This window comes from Macrobrachium nipponense, chromosome 6, assembly GCF_015104395.2.
Source record: "Macrobrachium nipponense isolate FS-2020 chromosome 6, ASM1510439v2, whole genome shotgun sequence".
NCBI classification, from domain to species: Eukaryota; Metazoa; Arthropoda; class Malacostraca; order Decapoda; family Palaemonidae; genus Macrobrachium; species Macrobrachium nipponense.
The window spans coordinates 92,506,500-92,533,981 of NC_061108.1; the positions used below are offsets into that span (position 1 = coordinate 92,506,500).

General features: G+C 36.0%; 1 protein-coding gene and 1 long non-coding RNA gene across 3 annotated transcripts in view; one reads left to right on the forward strand and one right to left on the reverse strand.

Moving 5' to 3' along the window:
- Positions 1 to 11,024, reverse strand: part of LOC135216286 (uncharacterized) — a 103,597-nt gene extending 92,573 nt beyond the window's left edge. The window contains exon 1 of the long non-coding RNA XR_010314846.1: positions 10,834 to 11,024. This is a non-coding gene — a long non-coding RNA (uncharacterized LOC135216286). The remainder of the gene's footprint in view (positions 1 to 10,833) is intronic.
- Positions 11,025 to 20,494: 9,470 nt separating this feature from the next.
- LOC135216299 (uncharacterized) lies at positions 20,495 to 25,729 on the forward strand. 2 transcript variants are annotated; one of them, XM_064251469.1, is made up of 6 exons: positions 20,495 to 20,626; positions 21,542 to 21,665; positions 21,801 to 21,867; positions 23,243 to 23,328; positions 23,991 to 24,494; positions 24,711 to 25,729. In XM_064251469.1, the coding sequence occupies exons 2-6, from the start codon at positions 21,549 to 21,551 to the stop codon at positions 25,347 to 25,349; spliced, it is 1,413 nt and encodes a 470-aa protein (XP_064107539.1). In that variant the 5' UTR covers positions 20,495 to 20,626; positions 21,542 to 21,548; the 3' UTR covers positions 25,350 to 25,729. The 2 variants fall into 2 exon arrangements, with proteins under 2 accessions (XP_064107539.1, XP_064107540.1); XM_064251470.1 differs by having other exon boundaries at positions 20,568 to 20,626; positions 21,548 to 21,665.
- Positions 25,730 to 27,482: the final 1,753 nt, after the last annotated feature.

Here is a 27,482-nt window from a genome sequence, read left to right on the forward strand (position 1 = left end):
GGGGTACAAACTTACGATAGCATTCTAAAAGTGATGACTCGCTGCAATGAGAAATTAAGTCTGCCCTCAGTTAACTTCAGAAGATAAAAGAAAATTTTTATTGCTTTTATTTCCTGGGAATCTCAAATTATAAATTTGGACTCCCATGTTCGATTTTACTGCTGAAAATTCTTACATAAACTGGGACTTCAGTGCTCATCCATGTAAATCATAAATTTTTGTTAACTATCTAGCACACTCCTGTCAATTTTCATGTTCACTGTATTACATCTCACCCTCTCTTCACCGACCCATTTATGAACAGCCTGCGATCACAGCCCCCTGCAAGTTCCATTCCAAGTTCCCACCTTCCCTGCTTTAAAGCCCAGCAGTGATCGACTGCCTGCTATCAACTGTGGGACTTAGGAATCTCCAAAATGCTATGGCCTTTAGGACAACATTTACTAATGCAGTTAAGCGCTCTTATGCAAGTCTTAACAATAAATACATCAATATGTAAATAAGTATCCAAGGACAAGCCTAAACGAATTCTTTTCGAATATAATAACTGCATACTAGAGTTAAAGTAGTTCTTGTAAATACCAGGTTAAAGTTACCTTGCCAAAGTTACTGAGCCAAGATGCATTTAAAATGCTGGTTGTAGAGACTACAAAATTGCTCTAACGCTGTACCAATTTCATGTTAGGACGAATGAAAATATAAAAAAAATCGATTTTTCTTTTTTTCAGTGTTTTAGTAGAATATTCTACGATTCTTTGAAAGTGTGTACTAACAAATATATACGGAGGAATGGGACAAAAGCAACTTATCGAAAGTAAAGACCTTTTATTTTCAATCTAAGGATATGTTTTAGTTCAGTGGTACTGCCTATTAAAAGCAATTCATCGCAGATCCTTGTATACATTAGAATCTGGCAATTACCCGCCCTTGTGGATACGCATCAAATCCCTAAATGACTATAAGGACAACAGAGACAAATGTATAACAATCCTGTAACTACCTGGAATAGCACGTCCTATCAACACCAATAATTTAAACTGATTAAATTATCGCGGGTCGTGATACTCTATGCAATATGGTGCAATAAATTTTCTAGTTAGTATATTATCTAGTTGTGTTAAGTCTATGCCATCTATTAACTTGCGTTTTGCTAGCTGCATGTATTCAATGGTTTTATCACATATCAGCACTCTTATTTCACCTTTCCATCCCATATCACCACTTATTTCACCTAACACCATAAATAAAAACTAGCTGATAGATATAACAAACTAGTATCTTCCACTGTTTGCAATCTTCGTTGTCAGCATAGATTTAAATTTGCTATGTCCCTTCGCTTTCAGCATAGATTTAAATTTGCTATGTCCCTTCGTTGTCAGCATAGACAAATTTGCTATGTCCCTTCGTTGTCAGCATAGATTTAAATTTGCTATGTCCCTTCGCTTTCAGCATAGATTTAAATTTGCTATGTCCCTTCGCTGTCAGCATAGATTTAAATTTGCTATGTCCCTTCGTTGTCAGCATAGATTTAAATTTGCTATGCCCCTCTGTAGAAATACACACATTGGACTACCCATTTTGATTTACAGCTAACCGATCTATCGACACTTGCATCAATATCCAGGAAGAACTGCTGTAGTAATATCAACATTAGCCTCTCCTGTACGTATTCTTATTATGCGAGAAAAGCATTTGGCGACAGCCTGTCAAATTAGAGCTTGAAGAGTCCTATGAAAGTACATACTTATATTTAAATGGAATATTTGATTCTCGACCAGCAGTTTCATGTGAATACGGTAATGTGTTATCAGACAACTTCGGCTCCTCCAGTGAACTTTTGCGAGTGTTTTCTCTTATCCTGCTAGCTTTCTGCATATAGATATCGCTGTAACTGTACCCGTGAATTTTTTTACATCTATTGAAGACTAGTTAAAAACACTGAAATTCAGGAATTCTGTCTCCTGAGGTTATGGATTCTTAACATTCGGTATTATATTCTTTAACACTCCACATTGCCAACCAAGCTTCGTTTCGTATTTTCAGGCACGAACAAGTTTCAGACAGGCGAATTGTTTAATCTTGGGACGCAGCTAGTAAGTTAATTTATAGCAACGCTGAAATCAATTGAACCAAAAACGATGGTATCACTCGAGAACGTACGCTATTTTAATTAATTCGCAACTAATTTATTTTTTACAATAGCTACTCATACATTAACCAAGTTCCTATAGTCACACAAAGCAAAGGTATTTTCGTAACGGAAAACAAGCGTATTATTACATTTTTGCTTTTCAACACACGAAGAATTTAATTTTTTTTTTTATAATTATAATAAGGGCTGAATATGCTGATATGTATGAAGTCATCTGCCGGGAATTTCGACAGATTCTGCAAAACAATGGATGATTATCCTATGAAAAGCAACTGCCCCAATAATAAGAATTTTCATCATTTCATGATAAGTGATTCAAGCCCAAGATTTTAACACTTCCCTATACTATATAATATATATATACACAATTGCGTTCCCTCCCAACTACAAATCTCTGTCTTTTCGCTAAGAATAGTTTATCCGGCAAGTACTTCACAGTTTTCCAATCTTCCGGTAGAAGCTCCATGTTTACTGTTGCGTTTTGCTTGATAGATTTAGTTATCAGATTTATTATGTTGAGAGATGCCACACCAGGTTGCCTGTTTTTTACGTTATAAAGATGAATCCCACATACCTTTATAATATTAAACTTTTTACGATGTTACTGAATATATCTATTATGTCCAAATCTACAAACACTGACAACCAAATTGAAAACTAATACGCCACCAAAATTACTGTTAATGATAATCGTTCTGTATTTGAAAAATCGTACAGATAAATGTTTAGCTTATTAGCCAATTCAATGTTGGGACGTGACACTTCGGTGAGAACTAGTAAGCTCTTACAACCAGAATAAGGAAACTTGGTTATTTTTTCTAATAAAAAAGGTAACGTGACTTATTTACAGAAAGCAGGAAGGTACACAGGAGCAGGGGCAATTAATATGGGTTAACGGAGCTAGTGAGCTAAAAAGGTGGGAACAGGACCGTCTGGACTTACGGCGCCCAGCCCGTTCACAATTTTGCCCTAAAAACCGATGGAATACGAATAAATTATAAACATTAAGCGACGGAAGAGCAATTATACAAAGAATACATTTTCCTCTTTGATCATTTCAAGGAAATGACCATTTCCTAAATCAGACATTGGTTTCATTTAAATATGTTTTCTCAAAACTAATTCCTGTACAACTACACTGAATAATCTAGGTGTAATGTTTTCAAAAGTCCCCTAACATGTTAAGAGTTTACAATAGTCACATATTGAGCCAACACCACGTTCATAAAATGTCAGTTTCACACACTTATGCTTATTACCCTAAAAAACTAAAATGAACACCCTGCGAGATGAAACAGGTGGTGGGCACGTCCAGTCACGGGGATTTGATCCCCACCTCGCGGTGTGCCCTTCTTGTAGTTCACATACAAGAATTAAGTTGCACATATGATTGTTCACCTGTTCCTATCACAGAGAGATTCGGGATAAAACGAGAGAACCTTAAGTACTCTTGTTCATGATGGATTAATCTCTCATATCAATATTCATATTACCAGTCGAGTCATTCCAAGGGAATATTCCTCCATGTCAGACTATACCAAATGAGCGTGGTTGGTATGGTATTAACGTCCCACATCGGTGGTCGTGGGTTCTATTCTCACCCATTCCATTGAGGATTGAGAGATGTGTATTTCTGGTGATATAAGTTCACTCTCGACGTGGTTCGGAAGTCACGTAAAGCCGTTGGTCCCGTTGCTGAATAACCACTGGTTCCATGCAACGTAAAAGCACTATACAAACAAACAAACGAACGAAGAAAACTGGTTGTGCGAACTCACTGGGGTGGCGGCTGGGGAAGGTTGGTGGCGGAGGGCAATATTTGTTGTGTGTGTGGTTTGGGGAAGGTTGGTAGTGGTGGCAGAGTGGTTGGGGTTGAGAATAAGGTTGTTACAGATTTCCCATTCTCTAGCCAATGAGTTTTAATAATAAACTAACTTTTTAGTCTTCGTATTTCTAATTGCTTTTACTATGCCTAAGGTTCTTAGACAGACGGCAAGGCAACTGGGCGAGACAAATCATGGGTGTCCAATCCCAGCTACCTCAGCAACTCCTTCGATGCTATTTATGGATAGTGTTAGTTTTTGTCCATCGTTCTATGAGCTCTTCCTAGCTATCTATCTTTTACAATAGCACCAAAATTTATGCTTTAGTCTGAGTTACATATATTTGAATAATGTCTTGCACTTCGTATGAAACTAACCTTACGTGGTATAATTATATCGCTATGGCTTATGAAATAACTAAACCACCGTTCAAGAAATATTTTTCGCTATCCTGTTTTTAATCTACTAACCATGGGAATCTTAGACAAAACTACTTATTTTTATTTTATATAGTACAATTACTTACAGCGATATACTTCAGTGACAGCGAATGTTAACACATTCTTCGGTCTTGCCCACTCTACTTCCCTGACGCTTGCCTTTAATATGCACTATCAAAAGCGCACCGATTTCTTTAAGTATGGATGCCGAAAGGCAGTATTTTCAGTGAAATTTAGCAGTCTCCGCTCCGAGAAGTAGTGTTTTAGGTACAACTTGGAAGGGTGATCGAGTTTCCGGATTATTCTTCCGCTAACTGATTACATAAACTCATCTCATAGCTTCCTCTGGGTAGATATAAGCCGTTGTACGCGGCGAACTAGACCTATGCCAGGTGACTTTTTCCTTTACAGTTTTACCTCCTGAACAAGAATTTAAAGTAACATTTTTTCGGCCGGCTGTAATTAAGCTGTGATGTACCTTTGAACTCTATCCTACGGTAAGGGGGACCGATGGGAATGCAGGGTTCGGGTGGGGTAAAACAGTTGGGAGAATTATTCCATTTAACTATCCTACGGTAAGGGAGACCGATGGGAATGCGGGGTTTTGGGTGGGGTGAAACACTTTGGGGAAGGTTCTGCCGTGTTAGTGTTATTTCCTCTTATTTATGACATTTGAAACCCGAAATACAAGATGAAATAAAGCGATAAATAATCCGATAATGGAGCCGTTACATACCCCAAATCCACTGATTACTACTGCTATTACGACGCCGAATCCTACTATGCATGCGCCAATCCTAGGGCGCATGCGCCATGATATCTTCTTCTTCTTCTTCTTCCCAGCTTTTTCCCATTTTTATATGGGGTCGCCGTTTCGGATGAGCCGTTTCCATCTATTTCTATCTTGCACTTCTGCCTCATCAATTCCCTTCTCATGTAAATCTCCTCTCACACAGTCCTTCCATCTCTTTCTTGGTCTCCCTCTCTTTCTTCTTCCTTGCACCTCCACTCCCATAGTATGTCTCCCAGCGTGGTCCTCATCTCTCCTCAACAGGTGTCCATACCATCTCAGCCTCCCCTCCTGCACTTTCTTTGATACTTCCACCACCTTAGTTGACCCCCTTATGTAGTCATTTCTGATCCTATCCACTCTTGTTACCCCAGACATGGCATGCGCCATGATATAAGGGAGCTTTTGTTTCGCAGTTCGCACACAACCTTCCTAAAGCCGGCCATACACGTGCAGTTTTAACTGACAGTTATGACTGTGCAGTTATAACTGACAGTTTAAACTGACGTCAGTTAAAAATGAAATGCACACACACACACAGTTCAATCCCTCAGTTTTTACCATGGATTCCGAGAAGTACGATCTTGTGCTCTCGATGTATTCTTTGTAATGCTACAAACAAATAGAAAAAATAAAACTAAAAAGCGTAAACAGTGGTGCAAAAAGTGGTTACTGAGGCAAAATCAATGTTCTGATATTAAATTATTAAAGGAATTAAGTGAAGAACCAATTGATTTTCTCAATTATTTGCACATGACTGGAACTGTACCAAAAGTTGCTTTCACTTTGTTTACGTGCTATCTCAACAAACTGTACTCACCGCTACCACCTGTAGAAATGAGAAATTGAGAACTGTACAGTTACGAATCCCCCCACACACGCTCAGTTCAGTTACTCCTTTCAGTTAAAAATATGGAACATTGCATTTGTCTCAGTTTAACTGTACAGTTTTGTTGAACTGACGAAATGAGCAACTGAGATACCCACACACGTGCAGTTTTAACTGTCAGTTATAACTGAACAGTTATAACTGTCAGTTAAAACTGCACGTGTGTGGCCGGCCTAAGGAGATAAATGATGAGGGTTTTGGTGGCGGGTACACGTATTTAACCAATCATGTTGCATTATTAACCTCACATTGCGACAGGAGGTTTTTGGGGGATTCATGCATTGTTACATATATTCCTTTAACTCATTTGTTTCGTAATTGTGTAATATTATTTCAAGCTTTTATTTCGGTTCCGTATATCATAGTATTGTATAATATGTGCACTGACTAGTTCTCGCTTCATAGAGTTGCCCTATATATCTTACAATATTACGTTACAATTGAGGGCATGCCCCTTAAAGTCTCCTGAGGGGTGGGACTAGGAGGAGGTTTTAAGACGTTTCGAGACCTTTTGTCGACGTGAAAATTGATGGAATTACATTTTAACATTTTAGACATTCCAAATTACACATGCATTTTTTTCCCTTCTTTTTTCTATACTCACCTTTACTTGCCTTTCTGATCCATAACAATTTCTTGAATAACATTTTACTTATTATATTTACTTTCATATTATATCATCTTTCTCAAGTGGGTATGGGATGCCCCCCCCGACCTTGGTCATACATTTTACTAGGTCAGGTAAGAATCCTAACCTATATGTTACACTTCTAAGAGTTTTTATGGTTTTATGCAAGGCGGGGTAGGGGGGCAGAGGTCCCCCAGTAAGGTAACATGTTCTACTAGGTTAGGTTAGTATCCTAACTTATATGCTACACTTCTTAGATTGTTTTACCTACCCCCCCGGTCAGGTAACATGTTCTACTAGGTTAGGTTAGGTTGGTTAGGTTAGTATCCTAACCTATATGTTACACTTCTAAGACTGTCTTTATGTAAGGGGGGTATGGGGTTCCTCTGCCCCCCCGGTCAGGTAACATGTTCTACTAGGTTAGGTTGGTTAGGTAAGTATCCTAACCCTTAAACGCCGAAGTGGTAAAAAAAAAAAATGTCTCCCGTGTGCCGGAGGTGTTTCAGAGTGAGCGCGGAAGCGGAAAAAATATTTTTTTCAAAAAATCACAGTGCGCTTAGTTTTCAAGATTAAGAGTTCATTTTTGGCTCCTTTTTTTTATCATTGGCTGAAGTTTAGTATGCAACCATCAAAAATGAAAAAAATTATCATCATCATATATAAATAATGCGATATATGATAGCGCAAAAACGAAATTTCATATATAATTGTACTCAAATCGCGCTGTGCGCAAAACGGTTAAAGGTAACAAGTTACTTTTTTTTTTCGTTGTAATGTACACTGAATTGCAATAATTTTGGTATATAACACATTGTAAAACGATAAAAGCAACACAGAAAATATTATCACAAAATAATGCATGAATTCGTAATGCGCGGACGTAAACAAATATTTTTTTCAAAATTTCACCATAATTCTAAATATTGTCCTAGAGACTTCCAATTTCTTTCAAAATACAGACAAATGATTGAATATTACTATACTGTAAGAGTATTAGCTTACAAATGCAGTTTTCGACCATATCTGACGAGTTAAAGTTGACCGAATGTCGATTTTTTATAGATATATATTTTATATGCAATTATTTCAGAAATAAGAAAAGCCACAACCTTCAAATATTTTTCGTTTTATTCTACATGAAATTACGCACATTTTCATATATAAAACTCTATGAAATGCCTAATATTAAATGGAGCAAATATTCCGAGAATGGGACATACGCATTTCGGAGATTTGTGGCGGAGAATCCGCGCGCGGAGGGAAGTTTTTTTTTTTTTTTTTTTTTTTTTTTTTTTTTTTAATTCACCATAGATGTAAATATTGTGCTAGAGACTTCGAATTTGTTTCAAGATGAAGATAAATGACTGAATATTACTAGACTAAGAGTTTTAGCTTACAATTGCGTTTTTTCGACCATTTCGGTAGAGTCAAAGTTGACCGAACGTGGTTTTTTTTCTATTTATCTTGATTTATATGCAAATATTTCAAAAATGGAAAAAGCTACAACCTTCAATTATTTGTTGTTGTATTCTACATGAAATTGCGCACATTTTCATATATAAAACTTTATCTAACGGCTAATTTAAAATGGTGCAAACATTACCACAATCGCACGTATGATTTTTTCGGAAGTTACCGCGCGGACGTAAAGAAAATGTTATTTTTTTTTCATAAATTCACCATAAATCGAAATATTGTGCTAGAGACTTCCAATTTGTTGCAAAATGAAGGTAAATGCTTGAATATTACTAGAATATAAGCGTTTTAGCTTACAATTGCGTTTTTTGACCATTTCGGTAGAGTCAAAGTTGACCGAAGGTTAAAAATTTGTCACTTATAATTTTTTATATGAAAATATTTCAAAATTGATAAAATCTACAACCATGGGTTGTTTTTAGTTGTATTGTGCATGAAATTGCGCACATTTCCATATATAAAACTTTATGTAACTGCTAATTTTAAAATGGTGCAAACATTACCACAATCGCATGCATGATTTTTTTCGGAAGAGTTACCGCGCTGACGTAAGGAAAAAGTTTTTTCATAAATTCACCATAAATCGAAATATTGTGCTAGAGACTTTCAATTAGTTGCAAAATTAAGGTAAATGATTGAATATTACTAAAATATAAGAGTTTTAGCTTACAATTGCGTTTTTTTACCATTTCGGTAGAGTCAAAGTTGACCGAAGGTTGAAATTTTTTGCACTTATCATTATTTATGTAAAAATATCTCAAAACTGATAAAAGCTACAATCATGAGTATTTTTTATGTTGTATTCTACATAAAAATGCGCACATTTTCATATGTAATACTCCATGTAACGGCTAATTTAAAATGGTACAAAAATTATGTCAAAGTGACGAAATAATTTCCGAGATGTGTCAGATACTTTTTAGTGCGGCAAGAAAGAAATTCGCGCTTGCGCGCCTGCGTAACGATTGTAAACAAAACAACACCTCGATCCGTGAACTCCCAGCATCCCCCAAGGCGCGTGATTCAAAAGTTTTCGGCTGGTAGGCCTATAAGTATTTTTCCGCGAATTTAAAAAAAAAAAATTTTGAGTCGACGTATGGTACGTCCATTCAGCATACGGGAGACATTTTGACTCTACGTTTAATACGTCCATTCAGCGTTTAAGGGCTAACCTATATGTTACACTTCTAAGACTGTCTTTATGTAAAGGGGGGGTGGAGACCCCAGTCAGGTAACATGTTCTACTAGGTTAGGTTAGGTTAGTATTCTAACCTATATGTTACACTTCTAAGACTGCCTTTATGTAAGGGGGTTGGGGTACGCAGTCAGGTAACATGTTCTACTAGGTTAGGTTAGGTTGGTTAGGTTAGTATCCTAACCTATATGTTACACTTCTAAGACTGTCTTTATGTAAGGGGGGTATGGGGGGGCTCCACCCTCCCGGTCAGGTAACATGTTCTACTAGGTTAGGTTGGTTAGGTTAGTATCCTAACCTTTATGTTACACTTCTAAGACTGTCTTTGTGTAAGGGGGGTTACTGCCCCCCCGGTCAGGTAACATGTTCTACTAGGTTAGTTTAGGTTGGTTAGGTTAGTATCCTAACCTATATGTTACGCTTCTAAGACTGTCTTTATGTAAGGGGGGGTACAGGGGATGGAGCCCCCTGGTCAGGTAACATGTTCTACTAGGTTAGGTTAGGTTGGTAAGGTTAGTATCCTAACCTATATGTTACACTTTAAGATTGCCCTCCCTAAGGGAGGTTACGGTAACACGTTCTACTAGGTAGGTTAGATTAGGTTAGGTTAGTATCCTAACTTATAAGTTACTCTTGCTTTACTTTCTTTAAGGGAGGGTATGGGGGCAAGAGCACCACCAGTCAGGTTACACAATTTTTACAATTGTTCTCAGCATTTCTTGTTAAGTTCAATTGCCCCCTTAACTGGCCGATCTGATCCTTGAAAATTGATAATATTTCATTCATCATTCACTAAAATGGCCTCTTGACTTTTACTTGATAATTTATACTCAAGTACCAGATGTGTAAAACCCTGTATATATTTAATATATACACACGTTCATGTTTTTTTTAACAAATATTTACCTCGTCCCATCCTCCTGTTTCACGCAATTCTACGTACTACTGAAGTTTTATACAAGCCAACAACAAAGAATATTAAGGCCAAACAGTTTGCTTAACTAAGAGACCGTTCAAGTTTTAAAATTAACCTGCAAAATTAGCTCTTCAATGCATGAATTCGTATAGCTAGACAAAGTTGTGCACAAAGTTACCCTGGTAGATCTAGATATAACTCCGCGTCGAGTATTTCTTGGGAAATTACAGTTTCCAATAGTATTTGGGTTACTTATCAAGAATTTAGTTATTTTTGGGGGGTCGACTGAGATTAGTCCCCGGGGGCTAGTATTAAACACGGCGAAAAGTTGCCCTTATTTAGTTAAGAACTACAGAAAACGTAAAGATATATATTAAATTTATTTCATAAACTAACACTATGATACACCGGTAACTTATGACTGTGCACGAGTGCTCAAAATATTCTCAAGTCCCCTTATAAGACATTCGATCATCGGCTTTAAAAAGCTAGCGTGGACACCAAAATATACGACACAATCTTACCTTCTTGAACGCCGCCTTTCCAAGGGAATTCTTCCGTCACATATATTATCTTGTGTAATGTTAACTTAACGACTTTACCGAGGAGACTGGAAGAATTCTCAGAGTCAGGCCTCAGCTCCAAACCTTTGCTCTTGACCATTCCAACGTTTCCAAGGAGCCAATTTCCGATTCAGAAAAATGACCATTTCTGTATATCTTTTGAATTATAATGAAGACTTGTTGTTATAATGTTTTCTAAAAAGATAAAAAGAAGGGAAAAATCAAATAATGTTCGTAATATTTTTTTCTCAGAAGGATTTCGCGTCTACGAACGTCAAGGCAAAAGGGCAAGGGCTGTTTACAAGGGTAGTTTACAAATTTGACTGCATTAAAAAGCAAAACAGTTTCCAAATAACAGCTTTAGAAATTAAAACGTTTTTGATGATGAATATGATAATAATGCTAGACTTATGGAAGCCCGTATACTTTTGTAAATAGTAAATTCAAAAACGAAAGCAAACGCATGCGTGCATCAAAAAATTTTTTTTGGATAGATTCTCTATGACAGTAAAATGGTGATTTAAAATCTGCCTCTCTCTCTCTCTCTCTCTCTCTCTCTCTCTCTCTCTCTCTCTCTCTCTCTCTCTCGTAGCTGTTTGAGAAAAGTGACTTGTAGTTTTCATATAAAAAGACTACTTTCCTCAACCACTTTCTTGAAAGAGAATGTCATTTTATTACGGGACATGATACCAGACGGAAATGTTAACTTACTTAATATTATATTGAGAGAGAGAGAGAGAGAGAGAGAGAGAGAGAGAGAGAGAGAGAGAGAGAGAGAGAGAGAGGCGGTTGGAAAGGAAACAGATTCAAATAATAATAATAAAAAAAGTTATTTCAACAGAAATCACTTTTGTCCTTCTCAAAATCACTTCTCTTGAATAAGAAAAATACTGGAACGAGAGAGAGAGAGAGAGAGAGAGAGAGAGAGAGAGAGAGAGAGAATGATTATCTTACTCCATAATCTGAAAATATCCTTACCGCAGTGAAAACAAAATTTGATACGTTCAGTCAAAAGCAAGTCAAATGTATCTATGACTTTCATGAAAAGGAGGGAGATCCTTTGACCCGTTCCACACATCACCGAACTGTGGCATCATCATCCAGCCCTTTTATCCTGGTTCAGCAACTTTCCTCCTTTTAAGCAATTCGGGTGAATTCGAGAAACTACGAGGTTTTGGATGCGGAAATAATGCGAGCAGGATCAATCACTGATCATGGTGCAAATGTTAAAGTCTTGAAATGTGGATTTGCAAATATTCAGTCTGGGCTATAGTTAGGTATCACCAAGAAAAAAAATGTGTCGAAATTTCTTCGGCGCAATCGAGTTTTCTGAACACCGTATAATGAAGGCCACTGAAAATAAAACTATCTTTCGGTGGTTTCGGTATAATGCTGTATGCTTATTTGTGAAGAATGGCATTTATTGATGTAACATGCTACTACCACAACGCTTGTTAGCTACATGAATTTTTTTTAGTATTTTGACAAGAATATTTTCTTCTTATTGGCATTAAACAGAAGTTTGGCACGCTAGATCGTGAGTAATCATTACATGTTTAAAAAAGGTAAAGTTTCCGAGACCATTCTTGTCAGCGAAAATTCGACGACAAAATATAAGAGAAAAAAAATGTCCAGAATTCCACAAAAAAAAACCTCTCCGACTTGGGAAAAATAAAGCCTGATTTTGAACATTTCGATGTCTGGAACATACATGATGCTCACAGTAAAAAAAATAAATAAAAAATAAAGGATTTTTATTTATTTATTTATTTATTTTTTTTTTTTTGCAAAACCCACGGTGGCTATTTTCTTCAGGTTCCATTGAAGTAGATAAACTCTTAAGCTTGTAAAAATATAGTTACACCAGCATGGAATAAAATCTAAGTTTCAGAAAAGTCTTAAAGAGGTACAGAGAAATGCATATGGTTACAGGATAAAAAAAAACTTCCAAATCCTAATGAACTTGTATTTTTATGTGTATTGTAATAAGACTACCCAGGGTCATGTGAGCGACTCGGGTTCGATTCCGTAGAGAGTTAGAAATTTATTTATGCGAGACACGTGCTCTTGGATTCATTAGTTCCACACATATAAATGTGTACACACACACACATAATATATACACACAAATATATAAGGTATGTATGTGTGGATTTTATTGTGTGTGTGTTTTATTTGATGACCATCTATACGTATAGCTCGAACTCAATTCAATTAAAATTGTCACTACAACACTCATAGAAATAATTTATTAGGATTTATCTGTTTTTATTATCTTTATAAACTTTTGGATGGAACTACAGTACATACTTCAGAAATAAACTTGCGAAAAGAGAAATGTAAAATGAAAGAATGTCTAGCAGAAAAGAGGCAGGACTTATTGGGTAAGTTTAAAGAACACTAAGTATACATCTTTATTATATTTGCTTTTCCGTTGTTATAGACTGCTCATGTAAATAAGAGATTTACGAAGGTAAAGAACTTAACAAATGAAATTAATCTATCAACTGGTAAGAACAACAATCGAAGTATTCTTTCTTGCAATATTACAACTTCCTATTCTTGATTAACATTCTGCTCTTGCCATGCTTTCACAAGCTTTTCCTGTTTAACCCCGTTTTACTTGTTGGGAAGTTAAGATTTTAGTTATGTCTCTCTCTCTCTCTCTCTCTCTCTCTCTCTCTCTCTCTCTCTTCTCTCTGTGTTTGCCTGACGTCCTCAACCCTTTTATAGTTATTGATGTAGCTTCTAAATTATTTATGACTTGGTTATATTAGAGCATTTAATAAAGAACTTCGACAGGTATATATAATTCAGTGATTAATAAACAATCATCTCTTTCATCAATGAAATAGAGGAAATAAATTGCAGCTGTATACATGCTGTTAAGACCTGTTATTATTGCAAATATTATCCAATGTAAATATTGAAACTTCATTCATAATTAATTAATTAATAACAGAATTCGAGATTTTTCAAAAGGTATTACGGATAGCCACTGAATATACCTAAGTTACAAATATTGCTCTATTGTGTGTAGCTGTCCTTTTGTTGCATGATCATTATTGTGTTTATTTATCTTTTCCTTGATTTTAACGTCTTTCCGTAATTGCAGTCTGTCCCCTGGAAGCTTCCCTTACAAGTTAATTGGACGGACTTTAGATTTTTTTCACGGGAATGTTTGCGCATTTTGAACGGCAATGAGTCACATTCAAATGATTTTTTTCAATCAGATACGTCATCCCTAACCAGTTCATTGACTTTTGAAAATTATGCTTTCATCAACTTACACAAATAAACTCTGCCAATATAAGGAACAATGGTATTATTTAATGTTCTGTTTTCCTTCGGAACTAATTGCAACGTTATTTTCATGAAAATGCAGTATCTTTATACAATTTTCGTAAATGTAGTTTAAAAAACCATACAAGACACAAGTTTAACTAATTTTGATACATAAATGTGAATATATTTCCGTAAGAAATTTGTGATAAACACTTGAAGTAGGCCAACAAAGGAAGGCCTTACTGGAACAAATCGAAAGCAAGGTTTTACTGTTTCTTTCGGACCCATTTTTTTTTCCTTTAAATTTTTTAAGCCTTTTTTTTATCACACATCTGGAATCAGTCGTCTGGAAAGAGTGTCATTTCCAGCAACGCAGTTCCAGCAACAGTAAACCATGATGAGGAAGGAGACGAGGAAAGAGGGGGAAAAAAAAAATTGATCATATCTAGGCTGTCAAACCAAGCCCTGGGGCACTTCCGGTCATTCAGCTCTTGAGACAGTGAACAGGAGTAGGAGTGGCTGGACAGCAAGACAAAAGTGATCCAGAGAAGAAGGGAAAACCAGTGCATGGATTTAAAGGTGGAACTTGGAGAAAACACCACAGTCGCACTAAGAAGTAATAGTTAGTAGTGAGGTTGGACAGCAAGATTGAAAAGACGAAACTGGAATGTAGGTCAAGTAAAAACGGTGTAGTCAGAGGCCGAAAATATGCTACAAACATCCTTTAGAAAACGCCTACAGTTCAACATGTGAGGGGCACTGATGGCCCTATCCCTCTACAGGGGAAAGATAAAAAAAAAAATCGCCATTGAATAATTATTCCATTTCCACTAATCCTGTAAGAATATTCTATCGTAGGATGTTTGAAGAGTCGGTGGCTTTGAAATGCTTCGTCGTTTCCTTTGATGTGAAGGGATTTTACAAACCTAAGAAGAGAAAGAGAGAGGAGAGAGACAGGCCCAAAGAAAGAGACAAGATAAAAATAGGAATGACTAACTTCTTTTCATAGCGTCCCTTTGACGTTCGTATCTTTCCAGTTCTCACTATTACTATATCAAAACTTTTGAAAAACTAACATTTTTGTGTTCTTCATTCTGGCACAATAAATTGTAGTCGCATGGTGTTATTTTTTAATGAAGAATTATTGCCTATTACGGAGATATTTCAGAATTCCTTTGTTTTTTATTTGCATTTGCTACAGCTTTACTTAAATAACTTTCTTGCCTTTTTCTCATAATCCTTTTTTTTTCATATGCAAGCTTAGTCAAGTTCAAGAGAAGAAAGCGTTTAAATAACGTTTCTTCAGTATTAGCGGAATATGCAATATTTGAAGGCTTAGACGAAAACGTTTGTCAAAAATACACCAATGAGAATTAACTGCCACGCACTTTACTTTACGGAAGAGAGAGAGAGAGAGAGAGAGGAGTACAATTTCACTGGCCAGTGGGCAGTGATGCCCCCAAGGATGAATTAAGAAAAGGATTTTTCGTACTTGATAAGTTAGCCAATTATTATGCTTTTTACTTTTCTCTGCCTTTGGCCGTTTGTAAAAATCTTTAAAAGCAATATTTCCATAATAAAAAGAGCTTGTCATGTTGCGAAAATATCGGGCAAGTTTTGAACAAAGTGTATTTTATTTCTAAACGTGGTATTTGTTAAGGCAGCATAACAATGTACGCAAAACGCTGATATTTCTTTCACTTTCATCCAAAAATTGAAGTATGAATAAAGATATATTTTCCATAAAGCTTAGATGAAAGACTCACTAAAAAAATCAACAACATACAAAAGAATTACCTCTTCTTGCATCCATTCTTCACATTTTCATTTTTTTTAAAATCAATTTCTCTCTTTGTATACCTTTCCGTTCGTTCTTGAGACTATTTTCATATTTGTACTTAATCGGCCAGAAAAGTTGAAACATTGCGTACGATTGCAACCTTTTCAGCAGCTCAGTTCTCTTCATGCCTGAAATCATACGCCCAAAGGAGAAGGAGAGAGAGAGAGAGAGAGAGAGAGAGAGAGAGACCAAAAGGAGCATTTGCTAATGAGTGACTGGCATTTCTCATGAATTCTTACTGAACTCTTTTCAGACTGAATTCTGGAAGAGTCGTACGGTTTGAGATGACTCGCCAGTTACTTTCGTGTTAAGCATTAATAATAAAAAAAAAGTCTCCATCGAACGTTCACGGATTCAAAATGCTACGCTATAGTCTTTACATTTAATTAAATCTCCAGCAAAATAATTGATAAACATGCCGTTTATTAAAGGCTCTTGTCTTCCCACAGTCGGTTTTTCTTCGCTGGTTAGAAATATTCTTTAAGTTTTGTTTCTATTTGATATGACAGGACTACTTATCGTGTGCGATTATATATTAAAGTAATAATTTTCAAGTATTCACCTTTGCGCCAAAGAAGTAAATATTTCTGAGCATCAAAGGTTTTCATGAATTATTGTTGCTGTTTTTATAAAAGTTATTCCAGAAGAGTTCTTTTTAGATGGTATCTGCCTACGATTATCTAGGATAGGAATATATTGCATTTCAAACAAACAATTGATAAGGCAACAAAAATAATAGATAAAATAAAATAGAAGAAAATAAAACATTAAAATAAATAAAAGGAGAATCACATGTTTCATGTACATAATGCTCCATGTAAATATATAAATTTACTTTTTTTCGCATTAGCTTGCATACACACACACACCACACACACACACACACCTATATAGATATATATATATAATTATATATCTTTATTATATATTATATAATTATATTTATATGATATATATTATATATTAGTATATATATATCATTGTATATATATATACATATATATATCTATATATATATATGTATATATATATATATATATATATATATATATATATAATATAAATTCCATATATTTGAGATAAACATACTATAGGCCAAAGAGGCCCAAAGTACTGCAAACAATGACCAAAACCGAAATGCTATCTTTAATGGGGGACGGTAAACACACAAAAATAAAACAATGAGAGCCACTGAATTAATCTGAGGTCCTCTTCATTATGTAAATCATATGCGTGGTATGTGGAAGAAGTCTGCTATTCCTGTCCTTTGCAAAGTACAAGAGGAATGGTTTTACTGTTCTCTAATGCGAAACTTCCCAAAGGAAATCTAGTGGAGAAATGTAAAGCATATTGCCTTTTCCCCTCTGAGCGGGGATAGCTAACTCCAAGGATATGAGAAAATGAAAATAAAATATGGAAATTCTTTCAAAAGACGACATTAAAAAGTCATAGCAACAGACTATGAAACACTTTAAATAGTTATGCTTACCAATTTAAATAGCTCTTTCCATTTTTTAAAGAATGTACGTTTTATTACATCTTTCAAATAATTTTTTTTTATTTGATAATAGAGGAAGCTCTTTCATTAAGGTGGGCGGCAAGCATTACTTTAGATCAACTGCTTTTCGGGAAATAAAAGAAATATATCTTCTCCACTGTGCATGGTGTAAAAATCATTAGCGTGGTCACAGCAATATAAATTCCTAAGGCTAAATATTCAAATATTCATAATAACAAGTATGAACACTCACTGATGAAAGAAACTACCTTATGGTTTATGACAGATGACACGTGGTTGCTGCATAGTTGAAAGAAGTGCATCAAGCAGAGTGAACATTAATTTTGGAAAATTTCCGAGGATCCAAATTTATTAAGAACCGGAAAAAAAAGTTTTGCAAACCCTTTATTGTTTGGTACAACTAGGAAAACCAATTTTATGTAATGTAATCTAATAATAAAGAAAGAAATACTTAAGAAAGGATGCGACTGATTTAAAGAAAAATTAAAAGTTTCCTCTGTTGTAAATCGTGTGTAATAGTTTTACTTCACACGAGATTTAACAGCGAAAACTCGGTACACCGATGGAACCTCAGGGGAATTGAGTATTTAACGACTGAAAGCAATCCGGGAGAAGCGTTTCATCACCTGATTGCCTCTCTCTCTTCTCCTCCTCTCCTTTGCACATCAGACGACCTTACGGTCGGTGCAAAAATGGAAACTTTTATCACTGGCTGTTGAGAAAAAGATTAAATGAAATATCTAACAAACTTGCGAGGATATCTATCTGTCTGTCCCTTTCCCTGTACGAGAGAGAGAGAGAGAGAGCTACAATGTCTACAATCTTTGAGTTCTTATTCATTTATACCTCAACACTATTGATTCCTTTTAAAAAACTATTTTATGTAACAAGAAGCAAGAAAAAACTTTTAAGAACAAGTACCAAGCAGAGAAAGACCGTATAAATAAAAACGAAATGATCTCTTGTCCCCTTTTCCTTTTGCTAGCAGTGACCCAAAATATAAATATTCATGGATATCCGTGAGATTTCTCTCCTTTTCCACGTCCAAGGAATGAATGGGTTGGTGAAAATGCTGGGCGGGCAAAACAACAAAGATTTTTCACTGACAAAAAGTATTGTATTGTTAGGTTTTTTTTCTAATAATTAGTAACTTATGTATTTGTGTGTGTATCTGTCAATAAAATCGAGTGTAGAAGTATCATCCCCTTATGAATAAATATGTTGATCAGTATAATATATGGACTTTTTTTCTTTTCATGACGAATTGATATCACTGGTTTTTTTTCAAGCGATTGAAAAGAATTATAACTGGATATTATACTTAATGATATGCAGCCAATCAATTGACTTCTTATGTGTCTATGCCTGTTTTATTCTGTAAGATCTATTGTAGCACCACCGGTACCAATACGATATGAACATAATACAGAGTTATTTGATTTTATGTAGTGTTACTACAGCGCATGCTTAAATTCTGTATTCAGTTATAAGCATTGTAGCCAAATGGTTACATATGCTATTAACTGGTATATACGTCACCTCCATTGCAACCTGTGCTATTCATATATATTTAGAGTAACCATTGAGATTTAATTTTAAGGTGGTCTTTCAGTAATTTGCCGTACAGTCATTACATTAAGGCACAAGTTCACCGTTTTACTTATGACGAATCACATTTTTTCTAGGTTGTATTCAAATATGGTGTCACCACGGCTGTTGTTTCGATATGTTCAAAGATAGTTTCAGGAAAAATCCTTTAATTATCAATAGCGGACATTATCCTGCCGTGAACAGCCCCACTTTGTAGATGTGTAGTATTGCTTCGGTAGAAAAAAAAAGATAGCCTCGTTAAACCCCTGCGTGGGGTCACTGCCTTAGATCTATTTAAAATTATATACACCTGTACATATTGGTTTTCAGTTCATTCTCTGTAGATGACTGCCTGTGTGTGTGTGTCGTAAAACGTAAGAGTTAATAAATAAACAACGACAACAGCATATCTATTCAGGTCTTTTTCTGATGAGAAGAATATTATCAAATTAGAGGGGACTGTATAAACTGAATGTCGTGGAAACAGCAATCGATTTCAATAACAAGATGAGAGGACAACGGCCAATCAGGGAGGCTGCAGAGATTATGGGGAGGCAAAGGCCGAGGAGATTAAATTTCACCGATTTCAAGTCGAAACAGATGTGAAGTGCTAAGTTGATGCTTGAGCTACTCAGCAGGGCAATGGCTAAGTAGTAGAACTTGAAAATGTGCTAAGCCTAACTACATGAGCTAACATATTTTGTTTATTGGTTAAGTTACTCAATGGCTACTCTTTCCTGGCCCCTTTCCTAATACTGTGTGTTTTGAAGGCTTCTGGCATTCATTTCGATGACAAATTAATATTTTTATAGATACTGGAATCCTTTGAACCTTACAATACCCACACACACATATACATAAAACACACACACACACACACACACACACACACACACACACACACACACATATATATATTATATTATATATATATATATATATATATATATATATATATATAGAGAGAGAGAGAGAGAGAGAGAGAGAGAGAGAGAGAGAGAGAGAGAGGAGGCTGACAGTTAATATTTTTTTTACACACAAACTATGTTATACATTCATATTTCAAACCACAAGTAGCTCATTAATGTTGAATTCACAATGAAAACGAATGTACTACCATTCCTGATTCGAACTTGGCATCTCTCTCTCTCCTCTCTCTCTCTCTCTCTCTCTCTCTCTCTGGTTCGTAATACTCTGGTTCGGGTAATAGGTTCCCGTAATACATTTTAACATATGTAAGCTTAGCTTACATCTCTGGAATGGAAGATCTCATGCAGTCTTTAATATTAGTCAGGGCACACGATCATAATGAGTAACATTTAAAATAGAAGGCTACTGGCAATATTCAGTTGTTACGAACAAGCAAACTGGTTTCTTCAGTTGTTTGGAAGAACTCCAGACAGCTGACTTTCCAGTAGTTCCCGAATCTTCCAGGATGGAAGATAAGATGCAGGCGGTAGGGTAGAGTATATTGTCTGTTCCTAAAGCATTCTCGAGGAGGAAGGAGCGATCAATGAAAAGTGAGTAGGACTCCTAACAGCATTGGTGATTAACGTGTTAAAGTTTTTTTTCTAAAATTTATTTATGTACCCGTTGTGTAGCCTTCCTTTTATTTTTTACTGTTTTAGGGAATTGAGATTCTTTAACATAATTTATGGTTTTTTTAATCTTTATATTAGTTTGAACGTATGGTAACAATGTATAAATACCACAACGCCCACGATTTACTATTTTCTAAACTTAATTTTGTTGCTATGCGAGGGCAGTTGTTAGGTCAAGGTCCTTCAGTTTAATCCTTCGCCCACAATGGAAATAGTATTTAGACTTTGCTTTTGTTCACCTGACCATTATTAATGTGCGCGATGGTTTTCGCCAATCTACTCTGCTATGATTTCTTGCGGTTAGCAAGAAATATTGTCTTATGCCTGATATTATCACACACAATCATGAGCTATATTTTGGACGGAGATTACACACAGTAAATGGATTTGCCGTTGGGAGTTAAAAACCATCCATGTTTACGAATAGGATAAATGAAGTTGGTTACTAGAATATTCGTTGCTGCACTAGATAAGGAATGCGAGTATTGCTAACATGCAATACAAGTTTTCGAGAAAGACCCGTACCATAACTAATGATACGGTAATACACTTTAGCAATTTAATTATTACTGGGTAATGTTTACTTTACTCTGATACCGGAACCAACTAATTAGCGTGATAATAATTTTAACAATTTCTTTCTATATTTCAAGTGTTGTTCTCGTACAGTGCCAGAATACTAGAGCTTTTACGGAAATTAAACTTCTTGTTTCCCTACCTAGTCTTATTACTCGGTTATTTAACAAAAAGGAACGCCTGATATTAGTGAAAATAGATTAATTCAAAATATCTCGGCATGAAATACACTGGTGTTTTTTTAATTCTTTTTTTCAGTTTCAGGATGGATATCCTTCGCAAGTGCAACCGGGCCAAATGCCAGAACTGTTTGACGAATTGGTGTAAACCTCAGCACTGCTTGTCCTGTGATCCATTAGTTGTCATGAACGTATTAAGTCTGGTAAGTACCCTAGAGGATATTTGTGTAATTATGCTAAATAATGTGAATATGTAATACAAAGACGTCTCTAGTATCTCGGGAGACTAACTCTAGATAACATATTGTTTTTAGACTCGTAAACTTTTATCTTTGCAGTTCTGCTACGTAACTGTTATATACTTCAGTCTGAGAGATGGCTTCAAAGATACGGTTATGGGAGGTCGTAAGTAATTTTCTGTTTAGATTATCTTTAGGGTTTTATTAATAAAAAAATAAAGTACTGCTTAGTGTTAACAGAACTTTATGATTTGCACTGCTTTTTTGGAAATAGAATAGCTGTGTGTTTTTAGTAACGAAGTGTCTGTATTTTGAACATGAAATACTAAGGGCCTAGTCCATTATTAATTGGGCTGAGTTAGATATGCATAAAATATTTTTTATACTTTTATTTAGCTACGAGTATAGTATAAAGATCGTAAATGTGTCAGCACTTTGAAGTAATTTTATCTTGCCTTTCTTGATCTTATTGAATTTGTAATGAATACTTTGTACAGTCGTTGTTACTTTCTTACACCGGTGAGCGCCTTGTTCAATCAATACCTTGTTCAAATATTTTCCTGCTGTGTTTATATTTTTAAGTCTCTGGCGACTTCAAGTTTCCCTCTCAGTCTAGATCCTCCGTGGTGTCATGTTATAAATATTTCATCTGTCAATTGATTTAGTCCGACATCTGATTCTCTCCGAACTATTAAGAAACTTACTATTTTGTTAATTCCTAAAATTGTTGACTTTATAAATTAAATTTGAAAGTAAAGCCGAAACTAAAGTAAAGCCAAAACTGGAGAGGCTTGCATGTCTCTTTAAGAAGTACAGCAAAGGAATTCACGATTTTTAGGTTACTGCTACACATTATACAGCCATAAACTTTTGAGTCTCAGGACTGCATCTTGTGATCTAATTTTGTTCAGAGTTGTATTCTCAAACCAAATAAGCTGTTGGGGAGCGGTGCATTTTTGCAAAACTCGTATACATCCTGCAATCGTATTTTTTTTCTAAAATTTCATGGATATTCTATTTACGGTGCAAATATCTCCCTTATACCACGACCTTTCTCTCCTAGACAAACCAGCTGGGAATAGAAACTTGCTTATTTCTAACAATGGCAACTCTTGTGTAAAAGCGTTTGGCCATTTTTCCTAAGTTTTGTTCCAAAAGAGAACCAATGCTGACTAAAATGAATATGCCTCTTGCCGTGTGTCCCTCTGTTTTCCAGAATGTCATTGCCAATATTGAAGTTCTGCGATGCCCCACATTCCATTATGAAAGGAATTTTATTTAAAATTCCCTTTAAACCATCGTCTACTTAGCAGTTTTGATTTTTTAGACATCTGTTCAGCATGCGTACAATGTTTTGATGGGAATGTGTATAGATTGCAAGTGATAATTATAATAGTCATTCTGAAACCTAATCATTTTCATAAGTTATGATATGGAGCTTATACTGTCAGTCCCGTCTTATGTGGCTTCTCGCACTTTTTATTTTAATTATATTCGTGTCGACTTCAATCTAACTGTAACCATTGTTTTCTAATTGTCAGATTTGGCCGCATGTGGAACTGTGGTGGTGTTGCTTGTTAATTTCGCCTACATATTCTGCTCTGTGAAAATACTGTTTTGTATCAAGGTTTGTATGTCTCTAGCCTCAGTGATGTTTAATGGTGCACCATTTATACAAAAATTGTCATCACAATATTTTTGAGTGTTCTAGTAATTTTGGTGACTGCACTTCATTTTTGCCTACCTAAATGATAAACAAATTTATACACTGTTCTTATTTCGTACGTATTGGTATTGAGTTAATAGTAATTTTGTCTCGGATTGTGGTCACTTTTAACAGCGATGAACCAATGATTGTTGTTAATACTGTATACTGATTTCAAATCTTAGTTTTCAAATTAAGACTTTCTCTTTTCTCCGTAGGTCGGTAGTACAGCAGTGAACCTCACGTAGTGCACTGCAGACATTAAATGTTAGATAGTAGAGTCTCATGGGGCCCGCCAGCTGCACCTACTTTTCAATCTTTTACTTGGCCTGCATTCCCGTTTCCTTTCTTCTGCCTTGCTGTCCAATACCTCTGTTGCTACTTAAAGTAACTTGGGAGTGTTCTCCCTATTCCACCTCTAGAGAAAATTTTCTTTATCTTATTCCTTTTATAAATCAATCTTGCTGCCTAGCTACTGCTGCTCCTTATTTTCACCGACTTAAGCGCAGAATGGCTAAAGTGCTCGACTCGACGGTCTAAAATTTATAAATTCATATAAATTTTCCCTTTTCTCGCTCTCTTAGAGCCGCACCTTCCCCACCTGGCAGGAGGTCAGGGAGCTTCGCGACACTGTCATCTATCTGACCTTCAGCTTCATCGTTGGAACTGTTCTCATATTCGTAGTATTCTGCTGGTTCATAGAATTCGGACGCTTAGATAAAATTGCTGTTCCCCCACGCCAAACAACGGATGACTCGCAGAGAATTACTCCCAGAGGGCTATTGGGAAATGACAAACTGTTCGTTGAAAAGAGTTCGTCTACATACATGAACGTAACGGCTGAAAGCGGCAAGGATTCATTGTCCACAAGTAACATTAACGGAGATTTATCAATAAGCATACAGGCAGACTACAATTTATCGGATTCAAACTCGCTGAAGAATGCAGGAGACGGCACCGAAGACTTAAAGAACAAAAGTAAATCGTACGCGAAGGATAATCCTCCTTTCGCCAGTTTGACGTTCTCCGGTATATCGTTTTGCGTAGCTGGAATTGTGATTGTCCTGACCATAATGGTTGAAAAAAAAGTAAGTATATATTTCTTAAGTACTTCAAAGATAATCCTAAAACTAAAACTAATTGCTAAAATGTAAATGCTAATGTTTCAAATCTTCCGCTAAGTTAACCATGGTCGACAACCACTATAACCATATTCTTGTTGCTTATATAAAGCTGATAAATCCTGTGTTTTATTCACATGATTGTATTATATCGAGACATATGTTAATGATTGTCATTTGCAGAGTGCTCTTGAATTAGAGGCGAGATGGAAGAAGTCAAGCGCTTCAAAGTTCTTGTCAAAAGGAACTGAAAGATCGTCGTCCTGTCCCGCAACCAGCTGTCAAATGCGACCTTTCCACGATGAATCTAACATGGGTTCAACTTCATCTCAGAGGGCATGTTCTCAAGAGCTCGATGATGGTCAGAAGTTAGGTGAACAAACTTCTGACCCAGTGATTCTGTACCCTAGTCATCGTCCTGGAATGGGACAATATTGGTGCTCAGTCTGCAATTCGACACTGGTCCCTTCACCAAAATCGCCGAAATACCAAAACTCGCCAGCGTCCAAACCAGGAAAAAAGAAAAGCCCATCCCAAAGTCCAGAGGAAAATCAGGAACCTGCCCATCCAGAATCAAAGGCAAATGCCTGCAGGAAAAGCCTTTCCTTTGATGTCGCCGTTCCCGCCGAGGACCTACCACATCCAGTCAATCAAAAAGCTGAACTGGGGTCGAAACCTGGTGCTACAGACATCGAGGTGCTAGAAGTTGCACCATCACAGGATACTTCAGCTTGGGAATCTGATGGGAATTTAGAAAGTGAATTGCTCCTTTCAACTGACCCTGTACTTGAAGGGGACTGTATTGAAATAACTAAAATGTAAATTTGCTGTTTTTAGACATATTCAATATTGCAAGCAAAATCCCGCTCTTGGGAAAGAAATGTTTTAGATTAATTGATGGAATATCGTTATTCAGATGTTTTTAAACTTTTTTAGCATGTGGAAATGTATGGAATGTTAACACTATTTGGCCAAATAGATCCCTAAGTTTGATAGTGGCCCTGTATTTATATTTTTGAAACTTTTGGATTATAACTTGTAAGATGTTAAGAACAGTTGCTGATAAACTGTTTCAACAGAGCAAAACGTTAAATCTTCATTCTTTTAGATTCTTTGTACGATAGGTTTTAAACATGTACTCGTTAGGCTCGTTAATTCTGTAAAAATAATGAAAATCCCGGAAATTTAAAAAAAAAATTTCATTAAGTTATTTCCTTTAGTACCCCAATATTTTTTTTAGATGTTTGTAAAATCTTTCTAACACTCGAGCGTCGAAAATGACTGAAATAACATTGTTTAGCCCAATAGCACCCTTGAAACTTAACACTCCAGAATCATTCAAAATTAACTCTTCTATAGTACATATTGTGAATTAATCTAATGATACATTTGCAAGTGAAAAAATGGTATAAATAGTTTTAGATACTCCATTTTTTTTACTTAAAGGTAATGTGATGAAATAGTAATGGATATTTATAAATTATTTTGGTGCAAGTGGATATAAGTTTATAAAAATTTCTTTTCCAAATATAGATATTAGTTATTATCAGGCACTACATTTAAAAATCTTAGGCAAAATATGATTCATGGCTTTAAATAGCCCTAACTTGCATGGGAGGCAAAGTTAAATCGAGGCACAATTCAGATGACATTTTAATGATACCAGAACTCGAAATAATGGGGGTTTCGTACAAATTTTTTTTCGCTTTACCACTTAGCGCAAACACTTTCACATGGTTTACCTGGACCATCACCTTATGACATATTTGATTAGGAGCGATATGAAGGATGAGACAATAAGACGTTTCTAGGGTAAAAAAAAAAAAAAGCATGTCTGAAATAGACATGAGTCACTGATTTGATTCTCCTGGTGGGTCAGAATGCACGGCAAGCGGTCGCGAATTACTCGGGGGTGGGGGCTGTCCTCAGGGCGAACCTAGTACTACACCCCTTTCCCCCCTCCCTCTCTGCCAGGTTAGGACACGACGTCCGAGGATAATTTGAGTAAGGTAAGTATGGCTAGGTCATATTCCTCATGAAATCCCTACTTTACATATAGCTGTTAGGCCTTTAGTAGCCCTGACCTCTTACTCTGCATTCGTTCCCAGGCCTCGGGTGTAATGGTAGCAGACCGTATATATCGTTCTGAATTTTAGGTTTGAGACAGGAGCGCGTTACGTCATAATTCTGTCTTAATATCTTTCTGGAATAGTGAAGCGATATTTCAGAGAATGCTTTTCAGCCAAAGACAATGAAGTACACGTTCACCACTGTTATTCAGTCGTGTAGCTTTTATAGTATCACTATTAGTATATGAGAAATAACTTAATGAATCGTATAAGTTGCGGGACCTTTATAGTAAAAACGCTGCTTTGATTACACAAAATATTGCTATTTCACGATCTACAGCGCCGTAATCACACATGACAAACAATTTTACTTCGAAAATGACGGGGGTAACGTTAAAGCTTGAAATTCAAGTTTAAAGCAAAGCTCGTAGTCATAATATTCAGGTGTGAACAAAAGACTAAGAACACGAAATACTGAAGGTACGAAACACACTGCCTGGCTCTGTTCTATTGTACTTCCTTTGCCAGTCATGTTGATAGTAATGCCATGCCTGATATTTCATTGTCTTGGTACTGAAAGAAATTGGGACTCAGAAGTCAATTGAGTTGTGTTTGAGCAAGCAAATACTATATACTACCTGAAATCCAGTTTAATCTGGAATTCGAGGTAGCAAAACACAAGCAGCAACGTTCCCAGCAAAACTGGTATTTAAATTTAAACAAGCATGTAGATATAAATATGTACAGTCACTCTTATAAGCTCATGGATGTCCGGGTGTTTGAGAGAGATTTCCATTTCACCCCTTTCTGGATGACAGGTGTCTGGGTGTACGAAACTGGCCAAATGTTCAATTACCTATAGTGCGTTTACTTTTCTAAGATCGCT